The 17,586-nt window shown below is 39.9% G+C and overlaps 1 protein-coding gene across 1 annotated transcript in view; it reads left to right on the forward strand.

Moving 5' to 3' along the window:
* SNX4 (sorting nexin 4) overlaps positions 1-17,586 on the forward strand; it is a 33,425-nt gene that overhangs the window by 1,768 nt on the left and 14,071 nt on the right. The window contains exons 2-5 of the mRNA XM_010177422.2: positions 8,727-8,865; positions 8,942-9,091; positions 10,192-10,239; positions 14,098-14,153. Coding sequence (XP_010175724.1) covers positions 8,727-8,865; positions 8,942-9,091; positions 10,192-10,239; positions 14,098-14,153 — 393 coding nt within the window. The remainder of the gene's footprint in view (positions 1-8,726; positions 8,866-8,941; positions 9,092-10,191; positions 10,240-14,097; positions 14,154-17,586) is intronic.

The raw sequence follows: 17,586 nt of genomic DNA on the forward strand, positions 1-17,586 counted from the left end.
AGCAATTTGTCTGTGGGTAATAGGATATTTTGTAGCTGAAGACTAAAATTGAGTTTATAGTAATATAAAAGGAAGACCACTTAATAATAGTTGCATTACATTTATGTGAACTGGGGTTCTGCCGTTACAGCTATCTAGGATTTAATTTCAATTTGAATTGAGGAATTGCATGCGTCTGGGTGAGTGAGAGACACAAGATGGGTGCAGTTACGACCAGTGTGTATTTGTTACAGAACAGGAGCTGAGTACCTAAACTGCTTTCAAAATGCAAGCGATGGTGTTGCTGCTTTTTTCTTTTCAAAATTAAAAGATTTATTACTATTCTCACACTTTCCTGTGACTTTTGTTTGTTTGTTTTTTTGAAGTGATGTTACACCTCCAGGAAGATCTTTCTTTGAGACAGAACAAACTCTGCTGCTCTAGGCTGCAGAGCCTCAGCAAATTCCAAGAGTCGTGCTTCCTGAAAGCATCTCCTTTATTCTTGGTTTACACCTTTCTGCATTAGCTAAGTAGATTTTTGTGGTGAGCTATTTCTGTTCAGTTAGTCTTAAATTCAGTTTATTTCACAGCTTCCATTAAACTATCCATTTATTTAAAAATAACTTAGGGTTTTTTTTCTTTCTCCCTGTGAGAACAGATGAACACTTCCACCTCTTTGTGGGAAATGGCATTAAGGCAAATACAAATTCTTAGAATTAAGATCTGTAACTATATGTTCCTTCTTGAGATGTAGGTACTCAGAATATCACTCACTTTCTATAAGGGAAATTGCAATTAGCCAGGACCTCATTTAAATTCAGTTTTACTTGCTTTTTAGAAATTTAGGCGGCAGCTGTGTCTTATACCAGAGTCTGCATGAAACCATTAAGAACTGAGACAACATAAAAAGTCAGAATTTGACTCCTGGTCTTGTGCCCTTTGTTTTCCATGTCAGAGCTGAAAGCTAATCAGAATGTAGAGCACCTTTAAGTGCTCTGTGCTGATGGACTTTTAATTATAGTACATAGAAGGATGCCTTTTTCTCCTGTTCTTTGAAGTAAACTATTTCTTTGGTAGCGGTAGGACACTTCCATTTAGTTAACTTTCCTTCCGTCCCTGCTGACTTTCAGATCTCTAGCCTAGTCCTCCTGACCACGCAATATGATGACTAGAGTGTGGGTTGTGTTTGTTTGTTTGTTTTTCAAATGTGGCTTTAGGAAAGATTAACATTAACATGTCTAGCCTGGCAGCTGACTGCTTGATCAGGATCCTTGGTTTCCAGCCCTAATGGTCTTTACTTCCTTTTGAAGTGACTTGACAGGCTGGCTCACTGTATTTGCTTGTTACTCCCCCAGTATGGCTGGAGAAGTTACTAATCTTATTTCTGCTTTCAGTATTTGGGAATTGTGACTTGAGTGATAGCTGCTTTTCCCTTAAGACCTTGGGTTGCACATCCAAAGTGTAAAAGGACTTCTGAAGAAAGTTTCTATGAGAGAAATGAACTTGGAAATCAGTAGCCAGCTGGGTCACAGTTTAGTGGTAGCAGTGCTGCTCCATGGGACTTCAGGAGTTTTTCCTTTGTTGTGTTTTCTTTGAGTTCCTTTCCCAAAGTCTCCCCTTCCATGTTGGGCTAGGCAGAGAGCTCAGGTGTGCATTTCCTGGGGAGAGGCACGGAACGAATGCCCACAGAGGTACGCTGTCTTCTGATAAAACAACAACATGCAGGTTTTGGTCATTGAGAGTCAGGAAGTCTGATCCCTCCAAAAGAGGTATTGGGGAAAAAGGAAGGAGGTCTGAATGCAGTATGAGCTTGAAACAGGGGAAAGTCAGGAGATGAAAGAAGATGGAGGAGTTGAAAACTTACTTTACTGCTGATCTGTACTTAATTGATTCTACAAAAACCTGCCTAGTGGATGTTTATTTTAGTTAAATACAGTAAACTGTTGTGGTGGTGGTATGAAAAAAACATCACCTGGCTGTGAAAAATCTTCTGAGAAGAGAATTGCCTCTTTGTCATACAGCTTGTCAAGTAACTTCTGGTGGTTTACGAAGTATGTAGTTTATCTGTAGTGATTGCTGTTGTATCTGTTGAGAGGCCTAAATACAGAGACCATTTCTAAAATATCTAATGGCAAAAGTTGCCCAGCTCTCCAACGTGGCATTCCTCCACACAGAGAGTGAGCCTTGTCCGCTGCGGGGGAGTGGAAGTGGCACTGCTCATACACGGGAAGGTCAGAGGCTGAAAACAAAGTTCCTGCTTCTGCCGTTGAAGAGGTGATTGCTTTTACAAGGAAATAAACTGACCTATTTCCTTCTTGTCTGATTTAATATTTTGCAGCCATTCCTTTTTTTTATTGCATTCGGAATTGTTTAATGGTTAATTTAAGATAATGAGTTTTAAATGGGAAATGGGAAGAGGTTAATTAGATGGACTAAAGTTTTCACATTGTCACTTTGAATTAAGGCAAATGAGCATGACTTTTGGAGTAATGTAATCTTCTAATAACTCATGATAACATCAGTTATGAATGTAAAAGCTGAAGGTTTTGGTTTTGTCTTTTAGTTTTTTTTCAGGCAGGTTGGTTCATTCAATGAATAACGTGCATTGTTAAAACTGGACTTAGAGGGGAAACATATGGTTTTCCTGCCTGAAGACTGTACAAGTATTATATTGTGTTTTTAAAACCAAAACAAATTGAGAAGTTTGACTGAATGTCAACAAGTGATTATAATCTTAATTGAAACTGGTCTGCAGTACTTGCATTTAATGGTGGAGTTCATAATGTGGTCTAAAAAATTAGATGGTAATGAAGGTATTAAGTGTAATGAGTACCTTTGTGGATTTCTACTTCCTTTCTGGAACGGAGTTCCTGGGGAGAAATGCTCTTGTAATTGATGATGTTTTATGGCCTCACATGTAACCAGGTGGAGACATTTTTGGTGTGATTACAAAAAAATTATTTCTCTCATCTTACTTGCCTGTCCCAAATCCATCCATGCAGTTTCAAACACTTATTACCTCATTTAGAAGGCAGTGGTGTGGACGCAGGCTCATGATTGAGAGCTGTATAGTACTTTCCCACCACAGCTTTGCTCTCTAGAGAGTAAAATCTGTCTGCTTTTACTTTATCAAAGCCTGGATAGAAGGGGGAATTATTAATAAATTCAAAATGTGTCTTGAATTTATTCAAATGAATTAACTTAAAATTTGTTGGGCTTCTTTGTTGGGCGCTACTCAGCTGCCCTTCTGAAATGTTGTTTTCCTCCTCAGGTCACTAAAAGTCACTAAACTGTTTCACAGGTTGTTGAAAAAACTCGACTGGAGCAGGTGCTGCTAGTGGCAGAGGCAGCAGGGGTGTCCATCCTGCAGAGAAGGGGCAGTGTGGTGGCAGACTCTTGCCAAGGCACAACTGTTAGGGTGCAGCTTTTTGCAGTGGGATGTTGGGCAAAGAAGAATATCCAGACATTTTTCTGGACAAGTGTCCGTCTGCCTGTTTTGCTTTCACATTTGCTTGCTTTACCTGTTGTCTCTTAACTGTTTTTCACCCAAAACAAGAACTGTTATATAAAGATAAAGCAACAGCTACAACCAAAAAAAGGGCAGCATTTGCACTTGGAAGACAGTGAGAATAAATGCATCTTAGAATAAAAGAAGTAAGTATGGCCTGAGAAGAGAAATAACGTCAGGCTGGTTAACACAGACTACATTGAGGAGATTGCATCTGGTGCCGTCTGCTTAAAAAAGAACAAACTCTGCAGACAGGTTTGACCTTCAGGGCTCTCTAGTAGTAATTGAGCCTTTTTCCTCAGAGTATAACGTGAGGCTTGCACGTCCCTCGTGAGGGTTGTAAAGCTTGATTAACTTAGACTTTGGGAAGCCTAGGCTGTTGTCCACAGATCTGCTTTGTCAGAATAAATTGACAGTAGACTTTAGATCTAGTAAACTCCCTTAGTTTCTTCACCGTGGGCAGGGAGGATGCGGTGGGTGGTATGATCTGCAGGGTCTGGCAATCTGCTTCCTTTCTCCTTGAGTTCTTGAGGCTCCTTGTGGACATCAAATTTCAAGTAACAGGGTGGCTGCATCTCCCTTGTGGGGTGGTGGTGGTTTGTCCTGGTGTAGGATTAGTCTTCTGTGTAAAGCTGTGGTCCTTCCCTGCTGAAGTGCTACACTCTTAGATGACCTTATAAAAATTTTGGTTCCTATTTAATTTTCTGCTTGATACTTGGCTGTGTGTGTGGGCTGAGATGCTACTACTGTATTTTGTTGGGTTTTTATTTAAGTAACTGATGTGTTCTTATTAACTCTGACAAATACAAAGCTGATATAGCAGAGATACTGAGATATTTTTTTGCACAGTTGAGGCTCCTCATCACTTCTGCTGCTTCTAGTTTCTAATTAACTCTGCAAAACAGGAATGACATGTGAAGAGCATAACTTACACATTGAACATTCTCTTGTCAGAGGGCTGTGATCTCTTACAATGAGAGGTTACTGATGGTGTGTTGAACTGAACCCTTATGAATGATAAATGGGCCGCTACACTATTAAAATATGAGATGATGCTATTGGTGTATTTGCCTTCCTTCAATATTTGTAGGATAGGAACATGAAATATAAGTGCATTCTATTCTAACCTGTAATGTGTGCTACAGAACTAGAGTATATGTAGTTCCCCAAACAGACCTGAATCTGTGAAGTGACTTCTAAATTTCTATTTTTCTAGACATTCTTCTTGATTTCATTTTTTTCCCTCCTGTTAGTTTGTAGCAGAGCACTGTTCTTCAGTTCTTTACACACACTTGTGGTGTTAAAACTATTGAAACTTACTAACTGATAATGACTGCAGGAACTGGGAGTTCTAAGAAAAATACAGATTCACTTTTACATGATAAAGCTGACTTGGCAAAAATGGGTGTGTGGAGGAATGGCAAGCCAGAGCAGGATGAGTTAAGGCAGATCAACTAGGGAAGACAAGCTAGCTAACTTTATACTGCTCCTGTATTTTAATTGTAATTATATTTGATGTGAGTGCTATGTTGAGACCACTTACCAGTGCATACTACCAAAATTTGGGATAGTTCTTTTCTGATGGTTCTCTTCTGTGGAATTGTATTTCTGCAGAAGTGTACTTGGAAGTAGAGTAGGAATGTCTGGACTAGAAGCTTCCTTGAAAGATAAACTCCTCCTCATTCTTCTCTGTGCTGACCTCATTGATGTATAGGTTATTCAGAAAGTGATGAATATGAGATCAGACTGGCACTGCATTGGGGATTGATTGGGGTAGAGGCAGAAGACAGTGCTTAAGTACATGCTGTGTTGAAGTGAAATGGCCAAATTAACTTCTGTAAGCACTTCATATTCAGGAGGTGGAAAACTTTGTATTTGAGGTTGCCCATGGCAGTGTGAGCCCATAGAGTAAGTTAAGTGGGGATGAAAATTAATTGTGACTAGCAGTATGTTTCCTTAGGGGCTCATACTGACAAGAAAAATAAGAGTGATATTTAAAGATTGAAGGGAACTGTTCTTCTTACAGATTACCTTTGGTGGTAACTTTGTTAGCCTTTGTAACTCTACAGCGCATCTGAAATGTGTTAGGCTGCTAGGTAGTGTGTGCATACCTGGCCTGCCTCTGGTTATGAGGTGATGCAGTCAGTCTTAAACTTCAGTTACAGTTAAAAAAAAAAGATGAATAATGAAACTCTCCTACTACAGAAAAATTAAAACTGGAAGGAAGAGCTGGTTAAACACAACTCCTGTGCCAGTCCCAGGGTTGCATTTGCTATGGGCAGGAAATTGTTGGGCATGGGGGTGAGAGAGACATTTACTAGCAATGGACCAAATACTTCCTACAATTTTTTTTTCTTCCCTTCTTTCTTTCTTGATATAACATCCTCTATATTATGAAGAACTCCTTGTTCCAGATCTGAGATCTGGATCTATAACCTTCCTGCCTTTAAAGTAAGGGTGGCCCCAGTCTGCTTCACTCTGTCCAATGTGTCTGCCCAGCTCTAGGTGAGTCTGGTGTCCTCCTGCTGGCGCAGATGGGTCCTCCTGGAATGTGGCTGAGTTCTCGGGGCTGTCCTGGCCTGTGTGTTTCTTGTCTCTCTATCCATGTTTGCTTGTGCAGTATATTCTCAGGCAGAGTCCACATAATCCTATGATGTATTGTTGGTGAGAGTCTTGCTTGAGAGTTGATCATAACCCATGCAGAAGTAGTGCTCTTGGAACCCAGGGTGTAAATCAGTGCAACTGGTTGATAGCTGCTGAAGCTGGAGATTGAAAGGATCCCTAATTCTGAAGTTCTTCTGTGTGAGTATCTTGAATGGCCAGATTGTTCACCAAACCCTGCTGGGACTTTCTCCTCTAAGAAAGTGAGATTTGTGCCTTCAGCTTTCAACTAAACAACTCATCTTCCTGGGCATAGTAGCTTAATTCTTTATCTATTGAAATGTAGCTCCAGCTCAGCAATGGTACAATCACTAGATACTTGCTTTTAGCTGAGGTGTTCTTGAAATGTTTAAGTAGTGCAAGGTTCACACAGGGAGGAATGCTGCCCAGCCTGTCAGCCTAGCGCTGAGCTGAGTTTACCCTCTTCAAAACTCTGTGGCTGCAGTCGCAACTCCGTTGAATCAAAATACTCTAAGAGGGAAGAATTCTGTGGGAAGTTGGTGGTGCGATTTAGTGGCTGCCAGCAGTGTGCTCAACTTTTTTTCTTAACTCACTCTCAAAGAGTTTTAATCTGCAGCAGTTTGTGTTAAATGCTTATGAATACACCCTTTTTTTCTTCCTACTTGTGTTTTTTTTTTTTTTTCTAGAAATTCAGTCACCTTGAGTAAATGTCCTTTCCACAAAGCAAGGATAGATATAAAGAAAATGTTCTGCCTTATTAATTAAAAAAAATTCCTTTTGCTTAATTCTGTATTATGCTACTTCAACCTCAAGTGTAACCATGCTTCTGTTTTAAAACAAAACAAAAAAAAACCCAGAAAACAAAAATCCAAGAGGATATGGCAAGGCTGTTCTCTAATGAGAGTTCAGAATTGAATGACAAAGGCTTTTTGTATTTAGTTTATATGTATCCAATAATTGGGGCTGCTCTGGAGCAGGATTGTTTATTTTCAGTAAGATCATTAGAAATCCAACCTTGCGGGTTAACAATAGCTTAAAAAAAAAAATCACTAAGTTGTGTGCTATTTAGATGTTTTAAAAACACTTCTCTGGAAAGCTTTTATGTATTCAAGAACTGTATAGACTGAAGAAATAATGTAGTACCCTGTACTACTGAGTACCATCTGAGTAGGTACTTCTAGTTCATAACTTACCGTGCCCAGTTCTGGCCTCCCCAGTACAAGAAGGATGTGGACGTACCGAAGCAAGCACAGTGCAGGGCCGTGGAGATGATGACAGGCTTGGAGCGTCTGACGTGCAGGGAGAGGCTGAGAGAGGTGGGTTGCTCAACCTCTGAAAGGCTGGTGGAGTCAGACTCTTTCTGTGGTGCATAGGGAGAGGATAAGAGACACTGTCCACAAATTGAAAGATAGGAAATTCCATTTAAACTTGAGAAAACCTCTTAACTGTGAGAGTGGTGAAACATGGGCATGAGTTGCCCAGTGCCGTGGTGAAGTCTCTGTCCTTGGAGACACTCAAAACCCAAGTGGACATGGCTCTGAGCAATCTGCTTTGAGCAGGGGAGTTGGACTACAGATGTGCAGAGGTCAGGTCCCTTCCAACCTCAACTAATCTGTCATAATCTCATAACGTAGTTAATACTGCTTCATGTAGGTTTATGCCAGTGCTTTGTATGCTAATTAGTCACTTAATCAGAACCACGGTAGGCAGAGACATCACTGATTTCTGCCTTGTCTGAATTATCTCTGTGTTTATTCTGACATATGCTAACTGCCAAAAAGTGTTACTGACCTGATGCTGATTTTATGACATTGCAAAGTGTTTGTTGCTTTAAATTTGTATGAAGAATGATTTTTTCCAAGTTTTTATATTACTTTTCAATCCTATAATATTCCATGATTTCTCCTTTTACAGTAACATAAAATCCTTTAATACTTTGCTAGGTGATGTTGGCTTTAAGTTTTCAACAAATGTTTCAGATGCATCAATTTTGTACCTACTTACTCTGTCTTTAGCTAGTTTGTTGAACTAAATGTCCGTAGTCCTTAAATATAAAAAGGTACCACTTTGAATAAAAAAAAAAATATATGGAAGTGCTTTGAAATTTGCTCTGTTTTTCTAAAAGTACTCTTTAAAATTTCTTAAAATTCTAGCTGTTGCAAGTAAGATAGTTTTTGCCCTCTGAAGTGAAGACTTTATCACTGAAGAATAAATTCCTTCTTGTAATACTTTGTATCCTTCAGCTGCTCATGAAATTGTGCTGACTTGGAGCCTAACTCTGTTCTAAAAAAAATATGTCTAATTCTGTAGTGATGTGAACTGAGTCACTTGTGTGACTATTTACTTGACTGTGACCTACCTATTTGTTTGTGGTGTGATGAAAATGCATTGACTTTTCCTGTGTTCCTAAAAAATTTGAGTGCTATCAGGCAAAAATAATAAATATTTTTAAATGAAGTAGACATGAAATTAATTAAGGTTACTTTAGATTATGGGAAAGTTATGCAGTGGTCATTACTGGGTAACTATTTTTAGGGCCTTTGCTATGACTGTACTGATGGCAAGAGGGAGAAGGCAATAGCTCACTAATGCTCAAATTTGCTGCTTTATCTTTCAGAGCTGTTGAGTCCCAGAGCGAGGGACAGTGTGCCCCAGTGGACTCCCTGTGGCGACGTTACAGTGAATTTGAGTTGTTGAGGAATTATTTGTCAGTTACCTATCCACATATTGTTGTTCCACCTTTGCCAGAAAAAAGGGTAAGGAAGCTGAGGCTGCAGCTTGCTTTGTATTGTTCATTACTTATTTACTATTAACACTCTTCTGTTTAAATAGGCTGACTTTGTTTGGCACAAGTTATCAGCAGATAATATGGATCCAGATTTTGTGGAAAGAAGAAGAATCGGTTTGGAAAACTTCTTGTTACGTGTGGCTTCACATCCTGTTCTTTGCCAAGACAAAATATTTTATTCATTTTTAACACAGGTATAGTAAAGTGATGTGCTTTCTAAATACATTCTTTAGTGATATTTATTTAACATTATGTCCTTTTGCTCTTCTTCCCTCCCATTGACCCATAGCTTGTTCTGTGTCTAGAAGAAGGACAGACAGTGTGAATAAACATGAAGTGGAAAAGGCTTCACCATTTAAAAGCTTATTAACAGCCCACTGCAGTTGTACAATTGGCCTTCTAATGCACCTTATGACTTTTTCCAGTCTAGTTTTAAGGCTCCTAAGAGAGAATTTCCACCTCTTTGGAAGAGCATATTGGGAACTTAATGTGTATTGGTTGGGAGAGCTTCCCTAGGCCTCAAGCTGAAATAGTTAGCATGCTATACAGCTGGCTGTAGAGTCAGTACTGGCTTCCAATTCACTTTTTGGATATCCATGCTTTCTTTAGCTTTGAGGTTTGAATCATGTTCCATTCGTATGTGTCGTGATCCAAAACCAGTGCAATATGTTATCACAAAAGTTATTATCCAATTGTCTGCTAAAGCATTGTGTTCTGCAGTTTTCAACAGCAGGTTTTTTAGGAGATATTGGATGGGTTGGGTTTTTTTTTCTGTGCTTTGATTGCAGATTCACAAATAGTGGACTAAGCAGATATGTTTACTGCAGCACAGTATAGTACATAGGTGAACCAGTGTATGGGAACTGAAACAGGTCATAACCAACCACTACCTGAATGAGGTGACTGCAGTGCATTGTAAACAGTTGTGACCTGTATGTTCTCTGCATGCTCTCTGTCTCAATTTCCAAAGGTTCTTGGAGCTGCTGATAATCTAATAGGCAATAGATGATAACTACTGTTTGTTCTAAAAAACTGTGCAACTTCCTTCGACAAAGCTGTGCAGCTCCTGCCCACAGTTGATAGAATGAGATAATTGAGTAGTGGAGAGGAGAGGAGAGAGTTTTTTAGGGAGATTAGTACGTAAGGACAATGTAAAGAATGTTATTCTTAACCCAGATTCTCTAGCTGAGGCAGAACCCAGGCTTACTAGAGAAGCTCTTCTGATACAGGGACTTGCAAAAGCTGTGGCACTCTTAAATCACTTTAACTGAATGTTCTTTCCTTGTATTTTTAGGAAGGTGGATGGAAAGAAATGGTGAATGAGACTGGATTTCAATTAAAGGTAATTACTGTCATTATTTCTTTCATGACTACTGTGACAAAAGTACTCCAGCAAACATGTTTTAGGCTATTGCTGTTAGAATGAGTTACAGGCATTGCTTTATGGATACTTGTAACTACAAAAACCAGTGTTGTTCTTAGCATGTAATAGGTAAGATATCAGTCGTTAAGTTCTCTAGCAGTCTTGTTAATATGTGCCTATGTTTGATGCTCAACCTTGTAATTCTGCTAGCAACGTAGAATTATGATTCTTATAAGCTTTAAAACTAATGAACTTGAGCCCATAGCAGTGCCTTTTTGCATGTTGTCAATTTAGTTTAGCATTGTTTTAAAGACGGGTGCCAGATTTAGCCTGGTAAGAGGTGCATGGTGTCAAAAAAAAAGAGAAAAAAAAAAAGAAAGCAAAAAGGTCTGAATTCTAGGACTTCTTTACAAAAAGAAGTTGCTGAAAGGAATGAAGACAAATGGATTTGATGCCCCTTCGTTGTTTAACAAAACATGTTTTAAAGTAGAGCTACCTCCATAGGCATCAGTGAGTTTGTGGCTGGGTGAACTGGTGGAAGACTTGCAGGAATAAATGATCAAAGGTCGAGTGTCTGTAAGGGACAAGAATCCGTGAGAAGCTGATAGATTGCTGGGCTGTGTCTGGAAGAGTTACTATATGGGGACAAATACTGAGCTGTTGCTTCATTGTAATGTGATCAACTCTCATGAAATCACAACTAGAAACTAGGTGGATTATGAAGAATTATTCTGAATAGTGAGAGCTAAAGAAAATCACTGGTGCTTTTACCCTCAGTGTCCAAGAGGCTTTGATACTGACACTTAACGTGGACAATAATTCTCCTCCATCATGGTAGAGCTTGCATATTGCTAGTAATCATAATGCAAAAAATTTAAAGCTCTCAAGCTGTGTTTTTTCTAGTCAACACATCTTTATTTCAGCTTACAGTTAAGAGTTCAGAAAGTTGGCATTGGCAGGGTATGTTCAGGTGTGAACAGTGGTGAGTGTATGAACGAGAACTCATAGCAGAATGCTGAGCATATTTGCCTACCTGAAATCATATTGTAGATTAAATGAGATGAGCAAGTCCTGTTTTCCTTCTAGATTTGATTGTGTGTATTGCTTCCCTTTTAAAGTTCCTCTTTCCTTAGGAGAGAAGAATAACTTTTTGCAAAAGCTGAGGGAAAAGCATCTTTCCTTTATTCAACAGCTGAATTTGTAACCGCTTAAGATGGGAGGTTATTTAGTGCTACACTGAAGGACAAACCTCTATTCACTGCACATCTTGGTCTAGAATCAGACCTCTGGTTTACATGTTGCTGATGCATTAAAGCAGGATGTGTCTTTTATCCCAAAGGGTTTGAATGAGGCTAACTGAACTTTAAATTAGGCATTAATGCAGTGTAGCATGTTACAGCTGAATGTTGATATTGGAGACTTTGTTTATTCTGCCAACTGTATCATTAAATCATGCCTTTCCTCCTTCCCACCCCCAGCACTTAATTTTATTCTTTAAGGGGTTTGTCACTTGGGATTTTAACCCTTCCTTTCAGAGGGAGAAAATTCCCCTCTCTCTTTAGTTTACTTAAATGATTATAGGACCATAGTAGGAGTTAATTGTTGGAAAACTCCTCGACTGTACCTCATTTGATGGGGAGTTCATCTCTAAAATGCTTGTGTGTGTTAGTCTTAAATCGAGTGTAAGACTGGACAGACATTTTTCTAACAGTGTAACTGTGATGCAAATGCTAAGAAGTGGTGTGTGGGAGTTACTGTGCCGTTAACAGCAAGAAGGAAAGAACCCTACTGAGATGGTTGAGCATTGGTAGGATCTTGCAGTGCTTGTGGGCTTAACAAGTTCTGCCTTCAGAGCACTACATGTGTCTGTAACAAAAGGCAAAAGCTTGCCCTGTAGCCTTAGTGTAGGAAGTGATGCTTTTCAGTGTACACCTGTTGGATGTGCATGCTGTCCCAACAAACTCAAACGGTTTGGTGCCTGCTGTTTGGACATAAATACAGTGTTTTGTGAAATAGCTGCTTAGAGGGAAGGACTCTGATTTAATGTCAGTGTGAGTAGGTGGTGTTTGTACTGTGAGTGAATGTGTGAGGAGTACGTGTAGGTGCATCTGAACAACCTGAAATCTAACTGGCTTGTGTAATGACTCATTGGGATATAGCAGTGGAGGTCCAAGGCCATACAAGCCAGTGGAGCAATCCGAATAAACGTAAAGGCTTTGAGTTACTGCAGTGTTTTGTGTTCTTTATGCTATCTTGGACGTGTTTCTTATGCTGACTTTGCAAGATATTCTTAGAAGAGTGCTGTGTGCAGTGGTGACAGTGAGTCTGTTTTCTTCCAATATCAGTCAGTCTTTGTCTTGCAGGTTTCATTCACTTACCTTCTGGTTTGTAGATTGTGTTTTGTATTGGTGATTTGGTGATTGTAAGAAGAGCAGCTAAAGTTAGCAAGATTTCTGTCAGTACCTCTCATCCTAGTTGCATGAAAGAAGCTTTCCTTCAAGTTGGATGCTCTCAGAAGTGTCCTTCAGATACAGAAGTAGTTCCAGGTGAAAGGAACGTGCAGTGCTATTCAAATATGGGTACCTTCCACTCAGCCCCGATGCAGTGGGAGGTGAAACACTCTTAAACTGTGCCTGTCTCACCTGTGGAAGTTATTGCAAGGGCCCTAAAGGAAGGACTCTCTTCTCGGTTTGGGAAAACACTGTGTTCCCTTCACTGTCAAGTTTGAAATAGCTCTTCAAGCTTGGAGTTGGCTGTAGCAGTGCACAAAATATCCCTGTGCTGTACACCAGCACTAACAAATACTGCTGAAGTAACTTACTGCTAGCAGCAGTGGCACGGTCTGTTAGCTAAATGAGCACACTATGGGAAATCTATACAGCTCACAAGATGTGTTTGTTTATTTCTCTTTCACTGAAAAGGGGATGTTTTGATCAAAAGTAAACTCCAGCCATTTTCCCAGAGTTGGAGTTTTCATGCAGTAGAGATGAGTCCTGAGTAAGCTGTATGTAAAAATGTCATATAGAAATGAAAAGCTATGGTGATGTGGGACTTCTGTGGATGAGGCTGGGATATTTCATCTGTACTGGCATCTTGTTAAGAGTACATACCCATTGCACAGCTTAATGCTCAATTAAACTGAAAAACCCCACCTTCTTACAGGCTCCACACTGCTGTTGCAGTCAGTGGTAAACTAACAGCTCAAAGTGAAGTAGCTGATTACCTTTTTAACTAGGTACTGAACTTGATTCTGTAGGGGTTTATATATGTTCTGTTATAGAAAGGAACATTGCATTAAAATGGCTCTGTTCTGATATACAAATTACATTTTTTCTGTAAAGCAAGTCATAAAATAAGAGAACACTATATATAAGATTTTGATTTCACTGGGGAACTGTTCCTAGTAATAAAGAGTGCATAGAGGTCACTCTACCACTGCTTTTATTTGGTTTGAAAAATATAAAATAGTTTGTCCATATGGTCTTATGTTACCTAATTGCTTCATCTAAAAAGAATGTAGGGTTGTGTATCTTAACTCCATGATATGTGTAACATTTTAAGAAGGGACTATTTTTGTGGGATTTGGATTATACCAGCTTAATTTTAGTGGATACTGTTTGCATCCTAGTTCACAAAAATAGCTTCATTTTTTGACTTTTTAATAAAAAAATCTGACATGCAGGGCAGCTACTGTCAACTTCTTCGATGTTTGAAGATTTAAATATGCCAAGAAGGCAGGATTTTTTTTCTAATGGTACTGCCAGAAGGCTGGGATTTTTCTGTCACTGGAATTTAATTGCATTAAATTAACAAAGCTTTTTTTTCCCCTTTTTTCAGGCAGATTCCAGATTAAAAGCTCTTAATGCAACATTCAGAGTGAAAAACCCAGACAAGTAAGATTACACATCCTTCCTCCCTTCCTTTCCCTTTTTTAAGTTACGACTGTAGCTTCGGATGACAGAATATTCTGTATCCTTAGAATAAATCTGGAAAATAAAAGGTATCTTTCTGCACTTCAAGTCTTAACAGAAGCCCTTTAAGGAGGTAGTGTGAAAAGGTTTGATAAATTCTGTTTCTAGGAGCAGGAAATATTCAGAAAAATACCATCATTTTGTGCCAAATGAGTCTTTCATTTTAGCTAGATTAAAAGGAAGTGACCAAAAAAAGAAAGACTGAGAAAAAGAACCTCTTAATATTTGTTTGGAAATAAATCTTCACAAGCTTGAACAGAAGTACAGATTGATAGTAGGTCTTTCCAAAAACCTGCTGGTGTGCAGTTCTGGATGCACACACCCTGGTGTTGCAGTTCACGGTTCTCTTCCAGCTGCCAGTTTTCACAGGTGATTTTGGAAGCCTGGAGGTCAGTTCAGCTCTGCAGTTTGGGAAGCTCTGGGACAGGCACTAGAAAAATCTGCTGGATCAAAAAAACTGCTCAGAATTGTCAGAGTATGTAGTGGAGGTTTGTCACACCCTAGGTGATGTGAGAAGGGTAAGATGAGAGTTTTTGCTTCTGCAAGTTAGAAACACTAGTGTGCAGCAGTAGGGTCAAGACATGTTGCTGTTTGCCATCTGTAAACAACAGAGACCCTTAGGAAGAGCCTTTCTGGGTAGTTCTGTTGTCAAATAGCAGAAACAGGAGATGCTGTTCAGGGAGAGGCTGTGTGCCTGACTGCTTTCTGTTGTCTGCTTCCTTTGTACTTAGTGTCTATGGGTATTGATTGTATTAAGGACATTAGCGGGTACATGCACTTCTAAACCTCCTTTTTTTGGGGCCTCCAACATAAGGAGGACACAGACCTACTGGAGTGAGTCTAGAGGAGGCCACCAGGATGATCCGAGGGCTGGAGCACCTCTCCTATGAGCACAGGCTGAGAGAGTTGGGGCTGTTCAGCCTGGAGAAGAGAAGGCTACAGGGAGACCTTCTAGCGGCCTCCCAGTACCTGAAGGGGCTACAAGAAAGCTGGGGAGGGACTTTTTACAAGGGCAGGGAGTGATAGAACAAAGGGAAATGGCTTTAAACTGGGAGAGGGGAGGTTTAGATTAGACATTAGGAAGAAATTCTTCACTGTGAGGGTGGTCAGACACTGGCACAGGTTGCCCAGAGAAGTTGTGGATGCTTCTCCCTGGAAGTGTTTAAGGCCAGGCTGGATGAGGCTTTGAGCAACCTGGTCTAGTGGAAGGTGTCCCTGCTGATGGCAGGGGGGTTGGAGCTGGGTGATCTTTAAGGTCCCTCCCAACCCAAACCACTCTAGGATTCTATACTTATCCATGAAATTACGCAATCCCTCCTTTTTTATTCTGTTTGCTTTTGCAGCCTTCTGTGGCTGCAAGGAAGCTTTTAGGTAGGGTTTAATACGAAAGATAACAGTGACAAATGAGATGGAAAGACAATAATTCTCTCAGCAGCTACAGGTGAAATTGACCCCTTGTTTAAATGCTTCATCCTCCATCACCTTTGTCTGTGGCTGGTAGGAGTGAGCTTCTGCTGCTTTCACAGCAGGGAAACTTGGCAAGCAGTCTGCCTACAGGCATAGGTGGGCAAGACAGGTTAAGGCTGAGATGAGGAATATACTGTTAATCTTCTGAGGTAACTGAATGTTTCAGAAGGCAAAGCTGTTGGAAGAAGTGGCTTGGTAAAAAGCAGGAAAAGAGTTAATACAAGGAAAACCTGATGAAGGGCTTGTAACAAAAGCAGTCCCTGAGTATCTGTCTCTCAACAGAGACTTCACAGCACTGAAGAGATATGGCACATGCTTTCTATTGTATTCTGCCAGCTACACAGCTTCCAAATTGAACTTTTGGATAAAAGTTGTTTAATAAATAACTGATGAGCATGACTTGCATTTTTTCTTTAATTCAGTCAGAGCCTTTTAGCATAGCATGTGTGGCTCTAACCGAGGACTAGCCCCAGGCTCTGCCCAGCACACTTAATTTGAGCTGCCTGGAATCTGACACCTTACCCATCTGCATTACCTTTGGTACTTGTGTGACTGGGAGGTAAAGTGGGTTCAGCAAGCTCACCTTGCCGAAACAAAAGATCTGGCTGCCTTGTGGAGTGTAGGCTTTCAGGTCCCTGGAGCAGGAAGGGTTCAGGTGAAGAACAGCAGCAGCTCACAGTCCAGATTGCCTCGCGGTGCTGCGGAGCTGCACCCTTCAGCTCAGAGCACCATGAGGAGCTTTAAACAGCAGAAACGATGCTGCTCTAGGAGTGTGTAGACTGGAAACTAAACCTCCTCCTGTGGGAAGCAATTCATATCTTTAATGATGGAATTGTATGGTGATAAAAACTTGGTATTCTGATACTCAGAGGTAAATTTGTATGTACTGCAGACCTCTAATTCGGCCTCATGGCACCAATCCTCTTGTTCACTTTCTGTGCTGTAATCAAAACAATAGCTTTTTTCTTGGTGAAAATTTTCTTTAGAAAACACTAAGTCCTTTCCTAATGCAGATTTTTTTTTTTTAAATAAAAGTAACTCTCCTTTTTTGTCTGGTTAGTTGGACAAGTGGCTTGTTCTTTAATGAACAATTCTATTCTCGTAATATCTTCCTTCACAAAACTGGAAAATAGTACTACCCTCCCTGATCTAGGGAGGAGTTCTGCCAAGCAAAATGCACAAAGCAAATAACTTATATGGAAATACTGTCTACTCTAAATGATGTTTTTTTCTTTGCCACTACCATAAAATACATTTTTGAGAAGAAACCTAGTGGTATTCCTACAGAAATGTGGCCTGATCTGTTCTTCATTTGTGTCTGAAGTTGTACTTAATAGCTCAGTTAAATATCTGGACTGTTGGTAATGTTGCAGAACCAGTAAAACCAAGGCAAAGGCACCAGGCTTGCTTCAGTCACTGGGTGCCAAAGCCATGTCTCGTTTCACACTTCTCGTGTTATGATACACTAGGAAGTAAACATCCCTCTGTGTGCCTCACCAAACTGGATTTGGAAATCACTTCATAATTATGTATTTTTTTTTTTAACATGAGTAATGAGTAGGACTTAAGGAAATACTTGAGAAATAAACCTTTGATCTGCAACACCACCAGTCCCTTAAAAACAGTTTTTCCTGAAAGATTATATTTGTAAAATTTTCAACCTCTGTGGAATATTGGGCAAAAAATAGCATCGCTTTGGTGTTTGTTTTTCTGAGACAATTAAAAGGAGACAGCTTGGTTCTGAAGTAGTGATTTAAAATTATTATTATTATTATTTTATTTTTTAATGGAGGAGGAATTGGCATGGGAGAAGATGTATTGCAGCTGGAGCCCAGGATACTGAAACTCCTCTTAGGTTCCTGACTCTTGCCTTCAGGGAGTACGGCAT

Source organism: Antrostomus carolinensis, unplaced genomic scaffold (genome assembly GCF_000700745.2).
Source record: "Antrostomus carolinensis isolate BGI_N321 unplaced genomic scaffold, ASM70074v2 scaffold21181, whole genome shotgun sequence".
NCBI classification, from domain to species: Eukaryota; Metazoa; Chordata; class Aves; order Caprimulgiformes; family Caprimulgidae; genus Antrostomus; species Antrostomus carolinensis.